Genomic DNA, 15,500 nt, shown 5'->3' with positions numbered 1-15,500 from the left:
CAGGAAGGCCACAGGCCCTGACCACATCAGCCCAAGGGTCCTCAGGGAGTGTGCAGACCAGCTCAGTGAGGTGGTCCTGTACATATTTAACCTGAGTCTTAGCCTGGAGAGAGTCCCAGCCCTATGGAAGACACCCTGTGTTGTCCCGGTTCTCCAAATACCTCATCCTAAGGAGCCGAACATTACAGACCCATTGCCCTGACCTCCCACCTGATGAAGACCATGGAGAGGATTGTTCTCAGCCACCTCCATGCCCAGGTGAGCTCAGCGCTGGACCCGCTGCAGTTTGCATATCGACGTGGCATCAGGGTAATGATGCCATTATCTACATGCTGCATCAAGCCCTATCTCATCTGGAGTCCCCCAGAAGCATGGTGAGGGTTATATTCTTTGACTTCTCCAGTGCTTTCAACACAATCCGGCCGTCACTGCTGAGGGGGAAGTTGGAGGGGGCAGGTGTGGACCAACACCTGTCTGCATGGACCATTAACTACCTCACACAAACAGACCTCAGTTGTCAGGCTGCGTGACTGTGTCGGACGTGGTGGTCTGCAGCACGGGGGCACCCCAGGGGATGGTGCTTTCCCCCTTTCTGTTCACCCTCTACATGTCGGACTTCAAGTACAACTCCCCCCACTGTCACCTACAAAAGTTCTCCGATGACACTGCCATTGTTGGATGTGTATCGGGGGGATGAGCGGGAATATAGGGGGGTTGTTGCTGTTGTACCTGGTACTTTTTACCATACTGACTCTGAGAGACAGACAGTCCAAGTAACTTCAAAACAGTGCTGATTTATTCAAAGGATCACAGGTAAAATTAACATTACACGCTCAGGTATCTTGCACCTCCAAACTGCACGCAGGCAGATGAAAAATGAAAAAGCCCTGAACCCACCAGGCCTATACATTATATCTCCTCGGTTGGGCTAGCCCCATACTACACAGAAACGTCAACCGAGACATCTCTGTTACCAGCTTTGCAGCTGGTCATAGCAGTAGTCAAAACACGAAGCAAATCAATGTGTGTGTGTCTGTTGATTAAGTGGTGTGTAGCTAAAAACATTCTCACGACCTCTAGTAACATGTCGTGACTTAAACATAAGAACATATTATGGCTAAGGCTACAGTTATACACGTCATAATAATAATATTAAACACCCTGTCTGCTGACAGTCATAAACTTTTCTCTCTAGTTATCCTTGACCAGATGTACCCTGTAGAAACTCATAAGCATGACTAAGCATTTAACAGTCTAACTAGACATCCTATCTCCACTAAACATTTATAATACATAAAGTATCTATCTAATTTCTATCTGACTAAAAATACCTAACATTACGGACTTTGTGAAATGGTGTGAGAAAAATCGACTGGTCCTGAACACCAGTAAGACTAAAAAGATGGTGATTGACCCCCGGCGGAAATCACCAGCACTCACTCCGGTGAGCTTTCAGGGCTCAGTCATTGAGATTATGGACACCTTTAAATACCTGGGGGTCCACCTCAACAACAAAATGGATTGGACTGAAAACACTGATGCCCTGTACAGGAAGGGCCAGAGCCGCCTCCACTTGTTGAGGAGACTGAGGTCCTTTGGTGTGCAGGGGGCACTCCTTCAGACATTTTATGACACTGCAGTGGCATCTGTTGTTTTTTACGCTGCTGTGGGCTGGGCGGGAGGTAGCACCCACAGGGACAGAAAGAGACTAAACAAGCTGGTCAAGAGAGCTGGGTCTGTCCTCCATCGAGGAGGTGGCAGACAGACGGATGCTGGTAGAACTAACATCCATCATGCACGACCCCTCCCATCCCCTGCACCACACAGTAAGGCTCTGAAGAGTTCCTTTAGCGCAAGACTGTTACATCCCCAGTGTAAGAAGGAGCGTTACCCTAGGTCGTTCCTCCCCACAGCAATCAGACTGTACAATACATCACTGCAGGGATAAGCTAGGTGAAAGTATGAGGGACTATGCAATAGTCAACTGCAATACTCAAATCCTGGGGTAAAATGCATGGTTAATATGCACATATGTAAATTCTGTTCTTGATTATTCAAATACTTGATTCTGTCTATTTTTGAGTACTTGGAATTTATTTATTTATGAGGATGTGTGCGGTGCTTGTTCTCATGGTGTTATGGTGTCTGTTCTCTATTGCTGATTGAGGTACTGAAATTTGTTCATCAAGATATGTGTGTGGTGTTTGTTTCTCATGGTATGTTGTTCTCCATTGCTGCTGAAATTTCCCCATTGAGGGATCAATAAAGTACCTACCTACCTACCAAGGAAAAAAACCCATCTTAGCTGCCTTTACACATTCTTTTCATAATGCACAGGCAAGTTAAAGTTCTAAACAGTTAAAGACCCACAACCTCAAAGCCAAAGTTATACAATTTTGACAGGACAAATGCAAAGCAATGCAAAACCCAAGCATATTTTTTTCCCTTACACCATCAGTTGAGGAAAAATTGTGAGACATACAAGAAGCGGGGACAGAAGACTTAGCCTGAACAGCTATGACACAAAAAGGGCATTTTGTTGTCAAGAAGCTAAGAAAGAACCTGGAGCTCATATTCACCACTGGGTGGCAGACATAGTTTGGACACAACTGAATGTCCTTGTTCTCCACCCCTTTGCACTAATGTAAACTGTCTTTAAAGAAGACTCATAACCACTGATGGAATCTACAGGACAGATTTCCATAGATCTTAGAAATGGGTGAGCAAAATAACTTAATATGACATTCTGAGGCACACTGGGTTATAAAAAGGTTTTTGGGTACAGTAGGTAAATGTGTACCTGAAAATCAAAGCCTCTCATTTCATTAATTTGTGGTTAGGAGTCATGAGACCGGCTGTAGAAACCTACCTGCACATGCTAGACTTCCTGGACATAGTGGTGCTGGGAGATGAAGGTGGGGTTTGATATGACCAACCAAAATCTGAGCCCTTCAGGTCCAAGATCACCTGAAAGGCAGAAAAATATTAGTCATACTTAGTCATAGGTGTGTTTTGGTTGCTAACAGATGGTTTCATCTTTGTTGTTTTTCCTGACCTGTTCACTAGCGGGGGGGAGCTTGTGCGGGTCAGAGGTCAGGGCTCTGAGGTCATCTGAGATGGCCTGGAGATGGGTGACCTCTCCCAACATAGAAATCTCCTCATCCTACAAGAACAAAGGACATAAAGAACAGAGATATTTACAGAGATCATTTTTGGGTGGTACAATGTTCTCATAAAAGAGTTTACACAACAGTGAAAACAGTCATTCAGGTGGCAGGTGTAATGTAATAAGGCTTATTAATGATTGTCTTTAGAAAAAATAAACATTAGTATTTTGACAGATAAGAGTATGAGAAGGCTTTCCAATCTGAGGGACAAAGACAAAAAGAGACACTACAGAGAGAGGTGGCTTCACAGCAGACTGTTGTTTTCCATGGGTGCCTCCTGAAAACCCATTTCTGTCATTGTGTCCTGTTGTACTCACCACTACAGGCTGCAGCATGGCTACAAACCAGCAGAATCTCTGTCTCTCCTCTATAAGAGCCTTCCTCAGGGCCTGTTTCTCTGTCTCTTCTAGCAGAATGTATTTATCGCTGACATCCTGCATGGCACTGTCCAGCTGGGGCTGGATATCACCTCGACCTTGGAAACAAAACACACACACACACACACACAAAGAAAATATACATCATTACAAAAAAATACCAACTCATAAGGAAACACAGCTGGTCTAAAAATCAAGTTACTGGGAAACCCAAAAGACAATATTCTGCTTCACAACATCAATACTAAAAAGCACAGATTTATGGTACTGACAAATGTTTTAATGGTCATAAACAAGATCATGTAACAACAAAAAACATTTGGTGGCATTTGATGTTTTTAATTTTCATCACTTCTCTCTGGTGTTGGTTGACTGTCACCGTTTCTCCACATTATCTTTTCACTGTGGACACTGCTAGTATTTGAATGTCTCAACCACTCTGCATGAATGGCCACTCTTGACACAGTCTCTTGTTCAGAGTTGGCAAGGTTATCTCCTTTAGGCTAATGTGTTGCTTATCTTGGAAGACTTCATTTATTACAGCGAGATACACAAAAGTGTGAACTTTGTTTGACTGTCACTCCACTGCTCTTTGTTGAACACAAGGTGTTTCCAAACAGAGTTAAGAGAGACTGTGTGTGTGTGTGTGTGCGCTTTCATGAATGACAAGAGTGCGAGGTATCTACAAAACCATCTGGTCCTTGTGCTGTCTATACGTGTATTTGAATAGGTGTATGTAAAACCCAAAATGTTTGAAGGCAATGACAATCCCAAGGTTGTCCTGCTGATCAGCATTACGTGCCATGGTGCTTCAAGTGCATTGGTATATGTGTCTATATGTATTTCTGTGATGCCTTTGTGCTTCAAGTGCATAGGTATATGTGTCTATATGTATTTCTGTGTGTGTGTGTGTGTGTGTGTGTGTGTGTGAGAGTGTGTGAGTGTGTGTGAGAGAGAGAGAGAGAGATGCCCTCTTGAGTTCTTTATGGTGACAGGAAGGCTGGCAACTGCCCAGGACAATATACAGAGAGCACCAAAGGCATTACCTAACCACTCCAACTACACTTAAACACAAACATACACATACACAGTCTTGATTTTGGTACATCAAGGTTAAACCCACACACTAAACAAGGCTGTGGTCTTTCTGTCTGCTCTTATGTCTGGGCAAAGATAAGAAAACTGTTTTTTGTTAAAACATGTGACGCAAGGTCCTATGGTCCTGTATCATGCAAATCAGTAGTAAAGCAATGAATGGAGTTACACAGACACATTATCTTCACATCAAATGCAAAACATATGAGTGTAATATGTCTTCTCTTGACGACAAACCAATAACAGAAGCCAGGCTAAAAAGTCGAGTTTCAGAATCTATTTTTAGATCGAAAGGCAACTTTTTATACTGATATACAATTACATTTTACAAGGCTTTGTGGAGAGCTGGCTGTGTGACTGAACCTGAATGGACTAGACAGGTCTCGTTCATTAGTTCGGGCTCCCACTGCAGAATTATTATTCATTTCCTTCCAGGCAAAACAAGTCTTTTTTCACAGAAAATATCTGTAGCCTAGGCTGAGGTGCCAAATAATGTTGTTATCGCTAGTTACAATTAGATGATCAATCATTATGGAAACATAAGGCAAACAAGAATGTATCAAGCACATCTATAAAGGTTTTAACTGTATAAAAAATATATACAACACAAGAAATGCAAACGATGACAAGATGCTCAATACCTTGCAATGACAATGACTTACATTCAGTAAAAGTAGGTTTAGTTGTAATGCAACTGAAATATTTTTTCACATCAAAGGCATGTTTTCTTTGACTATTTTAATGTTCTTAATCTTTTTAAACTATGCTTTAGCTGGCCTCAATGCAGAAAAGCAGCTTTTCAAGTTCCAAAGCTGGCAATGCTGTGGTGTCCCCTTGGCATGCAGTAAAATGAGGGGAGAGTACTGCTTTCTGGTTTTCTCCCATACTTCAGACTGCATTACCAACATAACCAAAGTGACTTTGGAAAGACACTACTGCATGTTCAGGTACTGTGTCCAGAACAGATGGAAAGCTAAATATTTCCTGTGCTGTTCTGTTAGTGCTCATGAGTAGCTTATCATAATCAGTGTCGCAAGCTAAGCTGTCAAGAAGCACCTTATACTTTCACTCATTTATTTAGGTAAAAAAAAGTTGGTCTTCTCCACAAATGGCAGAAAACTCCCCCATCACTAAGGCTTTTTTTTTGTAATTCGATGTTTATTAAACCTTGACTATATGAAGTCAAAAAACATTAAAAACACCTTCCTTAAGGCTAAGTGAAATTTGAGTTGTGCCCATTAAAAATCATCAGATCACAAATTCTAAAGATACATACACTGATGATACACAAAAGGCTTATGTGGAAACTGACCAAATTGGGTTAAACATCATATACTACTGTCAACCTCACCGCAGACTGACTGAAAAATATTTTTAATATTCAAACAATTCAAAGCAATTAGACTGAAACAGATATATGTGTTGTCATAAAAATTATAGTATAATTACAGGGGTGGAGACAGTTGCATACACGCACACACAGGAACAAGTATGCACTGAGACAATGCAAGCGCATTCTAGCACGAGATGTCAACTTGTGGTAGGGAGGTTATTAGAGCGTAGCTTAAGTGTCTGTTATGTTACGACTGCGTCCCGGCTGTGGGCCGTTCCTTGGTTTGTCCACATTCCTGGTCTGTGGGCCGTAACTTGTGCGTCTGTGCCTGTGTTACCTACGTGAATGACAAGGCCCTCGTTGCTTCTTCCTCCTTCTCTTCAACCGCAAACAAACAGAAGGTCAGTGGTCACAGACTACTGTGAACAAAGCCACCCTAACAAATTTAACAACCTATTTCAGTGCTCAGTGTGCTTGTGACTCATTCTGTAAATAGTTTTTTAAATTCACACTTAGTATATTTTTTTCTTACTGTTTGACACTGTAGATGCCCTGTCTGTGTATGTCTGTCAACTGTTAGATTCAGAAAGATTTCATAGGTTAATGTCACTAGTGAGCTAGTGAGAAGTAGTTCTAATATACGTGTGTGCGAGACACAAGGAGCCTTTACTGCACAGATATATAATATAATTGTAAACAAAACGCTATACAGCAGATGCTCAGTAGATGGATAGTTAAAACTTTGCTGTACTGGCAAATTAATCATTATCTCAAAGTTTCATGTTAAAAACCTAATATCAGGCCTCAAGTTTCAGACTTCATAATGATATAATGTAAGAAGTTAAAGTTTGGTGTATTGGCAACAGTTTTTTTTTTAATCGATTTTGGCAATACTGTAGGTGGGACAGTGTGTGTGTATGCAAAGAAAAAAGAAATGTGCCAGCATGGACCATACTTAAGGGGAAAGAAGACAATTTGTAAAAATAAATGTAACAGTATCAAACTGAACCAGTAAAACAGAGGGAGGCGACCACTGGATCACTTAGGACCCAAGTGTCTCTAGTCTCATGAAGTCTCCACTTCACCTCCACACCACTCCATATTGTTAACATCACTGTGATACTGATTCAGTGAAGGAATTCTCTTATCAGTTTCAGTCCTCAAGTGGATCAGAGCCCAGGTTCAGTTACAGTCCTGAACCTCTGTTCTTGTTCAATTTCCTTTTCAATAATGCTTCATTGTTTCAGGTGCTTACCAACATGGAGCCTCTAACCTATAGACGGTGAATGAGAGGAGCCAGAAGGCAACAAAAGAAAGGAGGGGTCTTCATTCAGTGAAGACTAACTGAAGACCAAAGGTTCAGACTATTTTAATGTGATAATATGTCATAGCAGCCATAATGTAAACTGTCAAAAACAGTTGCCATAGCTGTAAAAAAAAAAAAAAATAAATAAAAGAGCATGCCAATATTTAGAATGCAGTTATTGTTTGCATAAAATATATACTGTATTTGATGGCTTCTGCACAATGCAACTAAGATATGTGGGGATCAGCATTGAAGTGTAAGCAGCAACCTTGACAGTGTGTCTAGTCCACAAACTGACTTACCCAGAGTATCAGCTGCAGTGCAGCATAAGGCGGAGGATGGTATCACAACCACATGGGGACAAGGAGAAGAAAAAGATTCAAGTCAACTGACAGAGTGCCAGCACTAAACACCAATGCATCACATAAAGGTGTAGCTTTGTGTGTCTGGTTGCCTTTTTAAGTACTGTAATACTTGAAGAAAATATAAAAGCAAAACAATTTGCCATTATGTTTGTTAAACGGCATACCAATTTTCCACTAAGAATCAAACAATAGTAAGAGAGAAATGAATGCTTGTATGCCTTAGTAGAGCTCAGTACAACAACAGACTATAAGCTTTATAGAAACGCTGTTGTTCAAGTAGTGAAACCTTTAGGAAAGTCAAAGACCGTCATCCTTTGATTCTGCTGATACTTTGGCAGCTGCACTAATTGGCAGTTTTATTAACAGTCACATTACCAGTTGTACAGCAAGTGCCAAATATCAGCAGGTTTTATTTTTCAAAGCTGACATTATCTGATACCAGCAGTATGCTGATGTGCTGCTTTATCTATACTAACAAAAAGACTGAACATCTGAACACAGCATTAAGGCTGGTGCCGTCTTTCTCACTGGTACACTGATCAATGTGTAAGTGAATTCAAATACATCAAGACAAACCCTTTTGCTGGATATTTCATAAATGAAAACAAGGAGAGAAACATAACAATCCTAGTGCTGACAAATTGTATGCTCTGTCTTGTGCTTAGCCAACAGTGTTCAATGATAAAGTCATGCAGATAGTTGTGCGACAAGTCTTGGAGAAGTACTAGTAATAATCACAATGTACAGTATAAGTTAAATCTACTGTATAACAGGAGTAAGAACAACAATAGATGTTTTTGTTTTGCTTAGGTTTCTTGTACCTTTTTCCTGAACAACTTTTGAGTTTAGAAATGGGAGACATTCACTGATTCAAAAACTATCCCAAAATATGCTGGCAACATGTTCATCTAATTCAGTTTTTTATGCATGGTATTTTTTCTCTAGGTAGGTGAGTGCATATGTAGAACCTGAGCCAAGCGATCTGCAAAGGGAAACAGCCCCTGTACTCTCACTGAGTGCTACCAAGTAAGGCAATGTTTAGCCTTACTAGATCTGCACATGTCTAATCAGTACAGAAACATCTTCTATATACAACACACATACATCACTGCTGTCTAAGAAAAGTGTCAAATACACAATTGGAACAGTTTCCCTCTCCCCTATTTGAAATAAAAGATGAGCTTTTTTTTGTCATGTTGTTTCTAAAATCCTTTTGAGGACATGTTTTATGATCTCACTGGTCAGATTTTTTTAATTCAGTCCTGCATTGACCTCTTGCAAATAGAAGTCTTTAAACCCATATAGCCTAAATGAAACAAACCTAAACCCAAACACAAACCAGGATCAAATTCAAGTTCACTGTAAAAATTATTATAGCATTGAAATAATACACAATAATAATGTCACTACTTGATACAGCAAGAAGACCAGAGATTTCTAATCTTAGCTGTGCTGGCATCTAAAAATGATTATTGCAAAATACTCAATGAAAACCACACCTTTGTTATGTCTGGCTAGTTGTGGGCAGAAAAACATTATCTAAAAAAAAAGCAGTGACTACCTTTTGAGAAGCCAAAGATTTCCTAACTTCGCTTGAAATACATGTGAACTGCTAACTTTTTTAGTGTGAGGGGTTCAAAAGAATCAAGTTTCATATTTCCTGATTAAGCTGTGAACAACAAAAACACTTAACTTCTTTGTTTCCCAAGAACTGAATCTGAACTAATCCTCTAACAGAAACTCGAGATGGATATTTTTCACTGGTTTGGCAGGCAATGCTCCAAGTTGTTAAACTTATGATCCCTTTGCTAAGCTGGTTTTTATGTCTGCATGGCAGATAATAAGTACCTATGTATTGTGCAGTGTGAAGTTCCTCTGGTTTTCATTCTCTGATTTACTAGTCTGTAAGTACCACATTTGTCTCTGTCGTTAGCAGATTAACTGCACTTTGCAGTATTATTTTTGCTTACTCACCTTAACATTTGTTTTTAAAGCAGAAGAGATTGTTTTACCTTTCTTTGCTTTCTTCTGAAGTTTTAGCGTGTCCGAGGACTTCTTCTTAATTTCATGTCGAGCTCTTTTATACTCTGGTTCAGATGGACAAAGTTTTAAAAAGTTAAACTATGTGTGAGAACATGTGTTAAGGCACAGTTTTTCATGCACTTAGCAATATCTTATAGGACAAAAGACCAAACTAATATAGTACAACAAGCTGAATGTCAGCCTATGTTTAAAGTCATAATTAACTAACACAGTACTGAACAGGGTAGATGAAATAAAACTGGCACTTTACATTGCTTTAAAGTAATTAAGATATGTTTTGATGTGAAGTTTCTGGATATGAGTATTTCTTGTGTTCTTTTATGTACCTTTAGCATGGTCCTTGTCCAAAGTATTTACTCCTCTTTTCCACTCCTCCAGCTGCTCTTGTAGTGGGTTGATCAGGCCCTCCAGGAAGCCCCTGCAAAAACAACAGGTTACTCACTTTTGTTCAGTTAAATCATTTTAAGTACATGTTCAAGACTAACTTGCCACTGTTGGAAATTATTTAAAAATGCTAAATGCATGCTTGGCCTTACAAGCTATTCTGAAATAAGTTTTATTGACCATCTGGATAAACAATTAAATATACACATATCAAAAAGTGATTAAGTAAGTAAAGTAGCCAGGCATTAGGTCTGGTTTGTCCTTCTGAACTGATTGGACTTGTACTTGCTAATTAAGCTTGTAATGATGACTATTATTGCAGCATTATGGTTGCTGTTTTAGAATCATGATTGTCTGTATTGTTTTGTTATAGTATTATGTGTTCTTATTTAGAATGATGATTATTAGGAATTCCCTATTTTAACTTTGCATCTTTTTTCTTTTTACACAGCACTTTTTAACAATTTCTTTAGAAAAGTGTTATAGTAATACATTTTGCTTTGCCTCTGTCTGTACCATGTTTGGTCTTCTCTGTCAATCATTAACAGACAGAAAGAAGGGGAAAAAAACCACATTGACTGTGAGAAATACAAGTCTGCTTATGTCTGACTGCATGTCACAGGAGGAAGTAAAAGCTTTGCATGACTGTCAATCATTATCCAATTGTGCCAGTCTATCTGTGTGTTTAAGAGGCTGCGAGTGTGAATGGTGGGCAGCTGCAGGCTGAATACAGTAAACTAAAATTAGATTTCTCCCTCTTGCAGACATGTTTCCAAAGTGTGTGTGTGTGTGTGTGTGTCACTGGAAGTGGCATCTCCACTGAAATGCTAATCGGAATTAAAGAGTCCCTTGTCTATGTAGTGTGTGTGTGTGTGTGTGTGTGTGTGAGAGAGAGTGAGAGGGGGATGTGTTGTGTGAATTCCCTGGGACATTACAGACGCTTGTGTTGCTGGACAAATCATCTCTTTTTCAGCATTCCATGATAAAGGGTATTCTCGCCCACACACACAAAAGGTCACACAAGGAGGATATGGCGAGATAACCAATCAGTTTCTTGGAGTTGCACTGCTAGAGGAACAGCTTATGTCGATGTACAACAGCAATGATTTACTAATAAAGGAAACACTACAAGGGGAAATAAACTTAGCCAAATCACAGTGCTCTGTAATCCAAATTTTAAAAAAATCATATCTCAAAAACCACATTATAACATACTAAAAATCATAAAACCTTTCCGGTAATATTCCCTTTTCAGATCTGGCAAACCACCATGATGGCACTTACTGACATGTTAACCCCCAATTAAATCACTCCCACCCAGTTGCTTTTTCAACCCATTCAAACATTCACCAACACTAAATAATGGCTAGATCATCAGATCCTGTATGCTGGTAAATCAGAAGTACTGTGGTTGAGGATACTCTAATGTTCCTTACATGGAGAACTGTTTGAGTTTGGCCTCTATGCTGCGATGTCTCATACACATCCTGGTCAACGCTGATCCAATGTCTCTGGTCCCACCTGAAAATATAACAACAACAAAAAAGTGAGAAAGAAAATTACTATTTGCAGTCAAACTTCAGTATCACAATGTATATTTAATATTAGCAGTAGTTAAACTTTAAACATTAAAGTGTTAATGTTTTAACATCAGGAAGAGGGCTAGAGAGAAAGGTCAGAAAGAAAGGCTTAAGGTGCAATTTCACTATATGACCATGACTGTAACAAACATTTTTCAGGTTTTACCCAAGTGACACTGATGTCCATGAAAGTGAAAACAAAGAGAAATCCAACTGGGTCACACTTGCTGTATCAACAGGTCTGATTTAGGTACTAATTGCACATTGTTCAATCAAAAAGTGACATTCGCAAAACACAGTTTGCTGCAATTTGAGTTAAATGATCATTACTTTAGGACTGCAGCTGCAAAATTTCTCAGAACCTCTCATTACAAGGGTAAATGGAAAACATCCACAGAGCTAAATGAAGACTGCAGGCTTTAAAAAATTATTTCCTATATGAAAACATGCAACTACACTCATAAGACAAGAATTCATAATTCATTGTACCTCCTGTAGGCTGCTGTATATTTAGTGTAAAATCTGAATGAAAACAGGCATTTCAGCCTGTACTGAAGAATGGCATATTATAAACATCTCATGCTGTAAATAATTAACATAATACTGAACAAACATTTCTCTGTAGATTTTCTAAAAGAAACATCCTTAAGAAGGAACCACTGATGCAGTTCTCTCCATTGTAGCTGAAAACTCTGGGACTCAAACAAACAGCACACATATTCAGGTCAAGAGAAGTGATGGGAAGTTGGAGCTGGAGTCTTGGCTAGTGGTTAGTGTCAGTTTCTTTCACACAGGCTAACTACAGTAGCTGTCCACTGGAGGGCTGCAGCCTGGACTTGACACTGATTGACAGAAGTACTTTCTGGCTTTGGTATGACTTTCTCTGTGGGACGTAAGCTACTGTGTGTGTGTGTGTGTGTTTACTGGCACTATTTGCAATTTCTGGATAAATTGGTCATGAAATGTGATCTGATCTTCACCAAAGTTAGAAATATCAACAAACACTATATTTCTAAGCTAATAAAACACAATCATGATCTTTCATGTCTTTATTGAACACACCCATTAATACTTCTAGTGATGGTGGAAAAAGAAACAGCAACACCAGGGTTATGATGTCACTAAACATCAACTGGAGTCAGGTGTTAGCAAACCTGGAGTCCAATCAATGAAACAAGAGCAGAGGAGTGGTTTAAAACTACCGGTTTAAAACTTGACTTATAAAAGCACTCGAACATTGTCAGTGTGCTATTCACAAGCAGCATCAGCTGATGTGAGCCATGCCTCACAAAAAGAAATCTCAGAAGACCTATGATCAGGAGTTGTTGATTTGCATGTAGCTGGAAGGGGTCACAGTCATCTCACAGACTTCAGATATTCAGTCCATAGTTAGACATCGTCTATATATGGAGACAACTTGGTTCTGTGTCCACTCTCCATAGAAGTGGGCACCCCGCCAAGATCACTCCAAAGGCACAATGCAGAATGCTCAGTGAGGTAAAAAAAGAACCCTAGAGTAACAGTTAAAGACTTGAAGGACCCACTGAGGTTGGTTAACAGGCATGGTATCCATGGCAGTTCACCACAAAGGAAGCCATTCCTCTCTAAAAACAACACTGCAGCATGCCTGAAGTTTGCCAAAGACCACCTCGACATTCCACAACACTACTGGGAAAGTGTTCAGTGGACAGATGAAACAAAGGTAGAATAGTCTGGGAAGAATACACAACACTACGTACGGTGTAAAAAGAGCAAGAAAACATCATTCCAACAGTAAAGTACGGTGGAGACAGCATCATGATGTGGGGCTGCTTTGCTGCCTCTGGTCCTGGACTGCTTGCCACTGCGGAGGGAAATATTAATTCCCAAGTTTATGAAGGTATCCTACAGGATCATGTCAGGGTGGCTGTCTGCAAGCTGAAGTTCAGAACAAGCTGGGTGATGCAGCAGGACAAAGACCCTAAACTTTGAAGCAAATCTACTACAGAATGGCTTTAGAGACAAAATCCACCTTTTTGAGTGGCCCAGACCTCAACCTAATAGGGATGCTGTGGAATGACCTCAAGAGTTATTCACACCAGACGTCCAAAGAATATGGCTGAGCTGAGGCAGTCCTGTGAGGAAGAACGGTCCAGAATTCCTCCTGAACGTTGTGCAGGTCTAATCCACAGCTACAGGAAGTACTTGTTTGAGGTTATTGCTGCCAAAAGTGGTTGAACCAGTTAATAAAACAATGTTGTCTTTACTTTTTCCACCATCACTATGAATGTTCAATGGGTGTGTTAAATAAAGAAATGAAAGATCATGACTGTTTTATTTCATGACCAATGTATGAAAAAAAAACCCCAAAAAACAGGAAACTGTAAACAGTGCGACTATATGTCTCCATGCGTTGTTGTGTACATGAGACAGTGAGAACAGAGAAATCTTGTATGAAACTGTATGCAGTTCTTGTGACATTCTGTTCAGTGTAAAAGAGTGTTCATGGGTTTTGTGTGTGTGTGTGTGTGTGTGTGTGTGTGTGTGTGATGATCTGATGTGAAGTGTGAATGCCCTCCAACAGAGTGAGCCATTCTGCTGTCAACACAGTCCTTGCTGCATGCAGAGAAGCACAGAGCTGTCACTCAGTCACACCCACTCACATTCATAATCACAGCACACATAGAAAACTGTCTTTTACTATTAGAGGTAAGACAAAACACATGTACAGCAGGAGGCTGCTGATTTTACCTACAACAAAAAAATTCTTTAAGCAGGAAATCCTTAAAGAACGGGAGGAATTGGTACAATATTGAATAGCAAACAAAATTATGGTAGTAGGAACATATTAAAAACAACACATTTGCAAGAATGCATACACCATGCTGCATACAAGATGTTTTTGGCACTACCCTGTGTGAAATGTGTGTCTGGGCATGAGCTTTTCTAAAAGACCAGTGTTAGCCACTATGTTTTTCACAGCTCAGTGAAAGGGAGAAGGCACTACAGAGACAAAAGTCATTTTTACAATGAGATTCCACACTACTGCCATTCCAAAGAGTTGCCAATATCCTGCCCTTGTGCTGTTCATAGAGGTCAAGGTAATCGTGGCATAATCGGGAGCCAGCCTGTGAATTCAGACAGCAGGCCAGCATTCCACACCAAAGGTGCAATGCAGCATTGCTCTGCATCAATTGTAACGTAAATTTTGTGCCATTAATCTACAAGCCAAAACAAAAACATGGGAGATACAGTATGTGTTGATGTAGCTTTGTGGGTTCTTCAAGCATTTATTTCACTTCACGCAAAACTGGTTAGTATGTTTCTTATGTGTGTGAATTTCATGAGTAATAACTGCAATCAATGTGTTCGTGACATCAGGAATGCTTTGACCTGTAAGATAGAGAAAGCCAAGAACAGATCGAGGCGGAGAGACATGTAGACTTGAGACACCGGTGATAGCGTCACGCACATATGATGCCATCAAACATAGCACTTGGTTCCAGACTGCCTGCTCCCCCTTTCTACAGAGAGCAGGTCTTCTCTTTGTTTCCCCTCTGGTGGCAGAAAATTTAACTATTGTTAGATATTTTTAGTCAGATAGATATTGGATAGATACTTTATGTATTAGAAATGTTTAGTGGAGACAGGATGTCTAGTTAGACTGTTAAATGCTTAGTCATGCTTATGAGTTTCTACAGGGTACATCTGGTCAAGGATAACTAGAGAGAAGAGTTGATGACTGTCAGCAGACAGGGTGTTTAATATTATTATTATGACGTGTATAACTGTAGCCTTAGCCATAATATGTTCTTATGTTTAAGTCACGACATGTACTAGAGGTCGTGAGAATGTTTTTAGCTACACACCA

At 39.9% G+C, this 15,500-nt stretch overlaps 1 protein-coding gene across 13 annotated transcripts in view; it reads right to left on the bottom strand.

Moving 5' to 3' along the window:
- The window catches only part of LOC109964876 (metastasis suppressor protein 1-like), a 59,951-nt gene that overhangs the window by 9,502 nt on the left and 34,949 nt on the right, over positions 1-15,500 (bottom strand). For 12 of the 13 annotated variants that reach the window (XM_020608458.1, XM_020608462.1, XM_020608460.1 and 9 more), the window contains 7 exons: positions 11,507-11,591; positions 10,013-10,104; positions 9,656-9,730; positions 7,581-7,592; positions 3,485-3,642; positions 3,056-3,163; positions 2,870-2,967 (listed from right to left, as the gene is read on the bottom strand). In XM_020608458.1, the coding sequence (XP_020464114.1) occupies positions 2,870-2,967; positions 3,056-3,163; positions 3,485-3,642; positions 7,581-7,592; positions 9,656-9,730; positions 10,013-10,104; positions 11,507-11,591 (628 nt within the window). The remainder of the gene's footprint in view (positions 1-2,869; positions 2,968-3,055; positions 3,164-3,484; positions 3,643-7,580; positions 7,593-9,655; positions 9,731-10,012; positions 10,105-11,506; positions 11,592-15,500) is intronic. The other variant, XM_020608457.1, reaches the window with a different exon arrangement.

This window comes from Monopterus albus, unplaced genomic scaffold (genome assembly GCF_001952655.1).
Source record: "Monopterus albus unplaced genomic scaffold, M_albus_1.0 scaffold93.1, whole genome shotgun sequence".
Lineage (NCBI taxonomy): Eukaryota > Metazoa > Chordata > Actinopteri > Synbranchiformes > Synbranchidae > Monopterus > Monopterus albus.
Note: the sequence above shows the minus strand (reverse complement) of the source record. Positions and strands in the feature narration are given on the sequence as shown.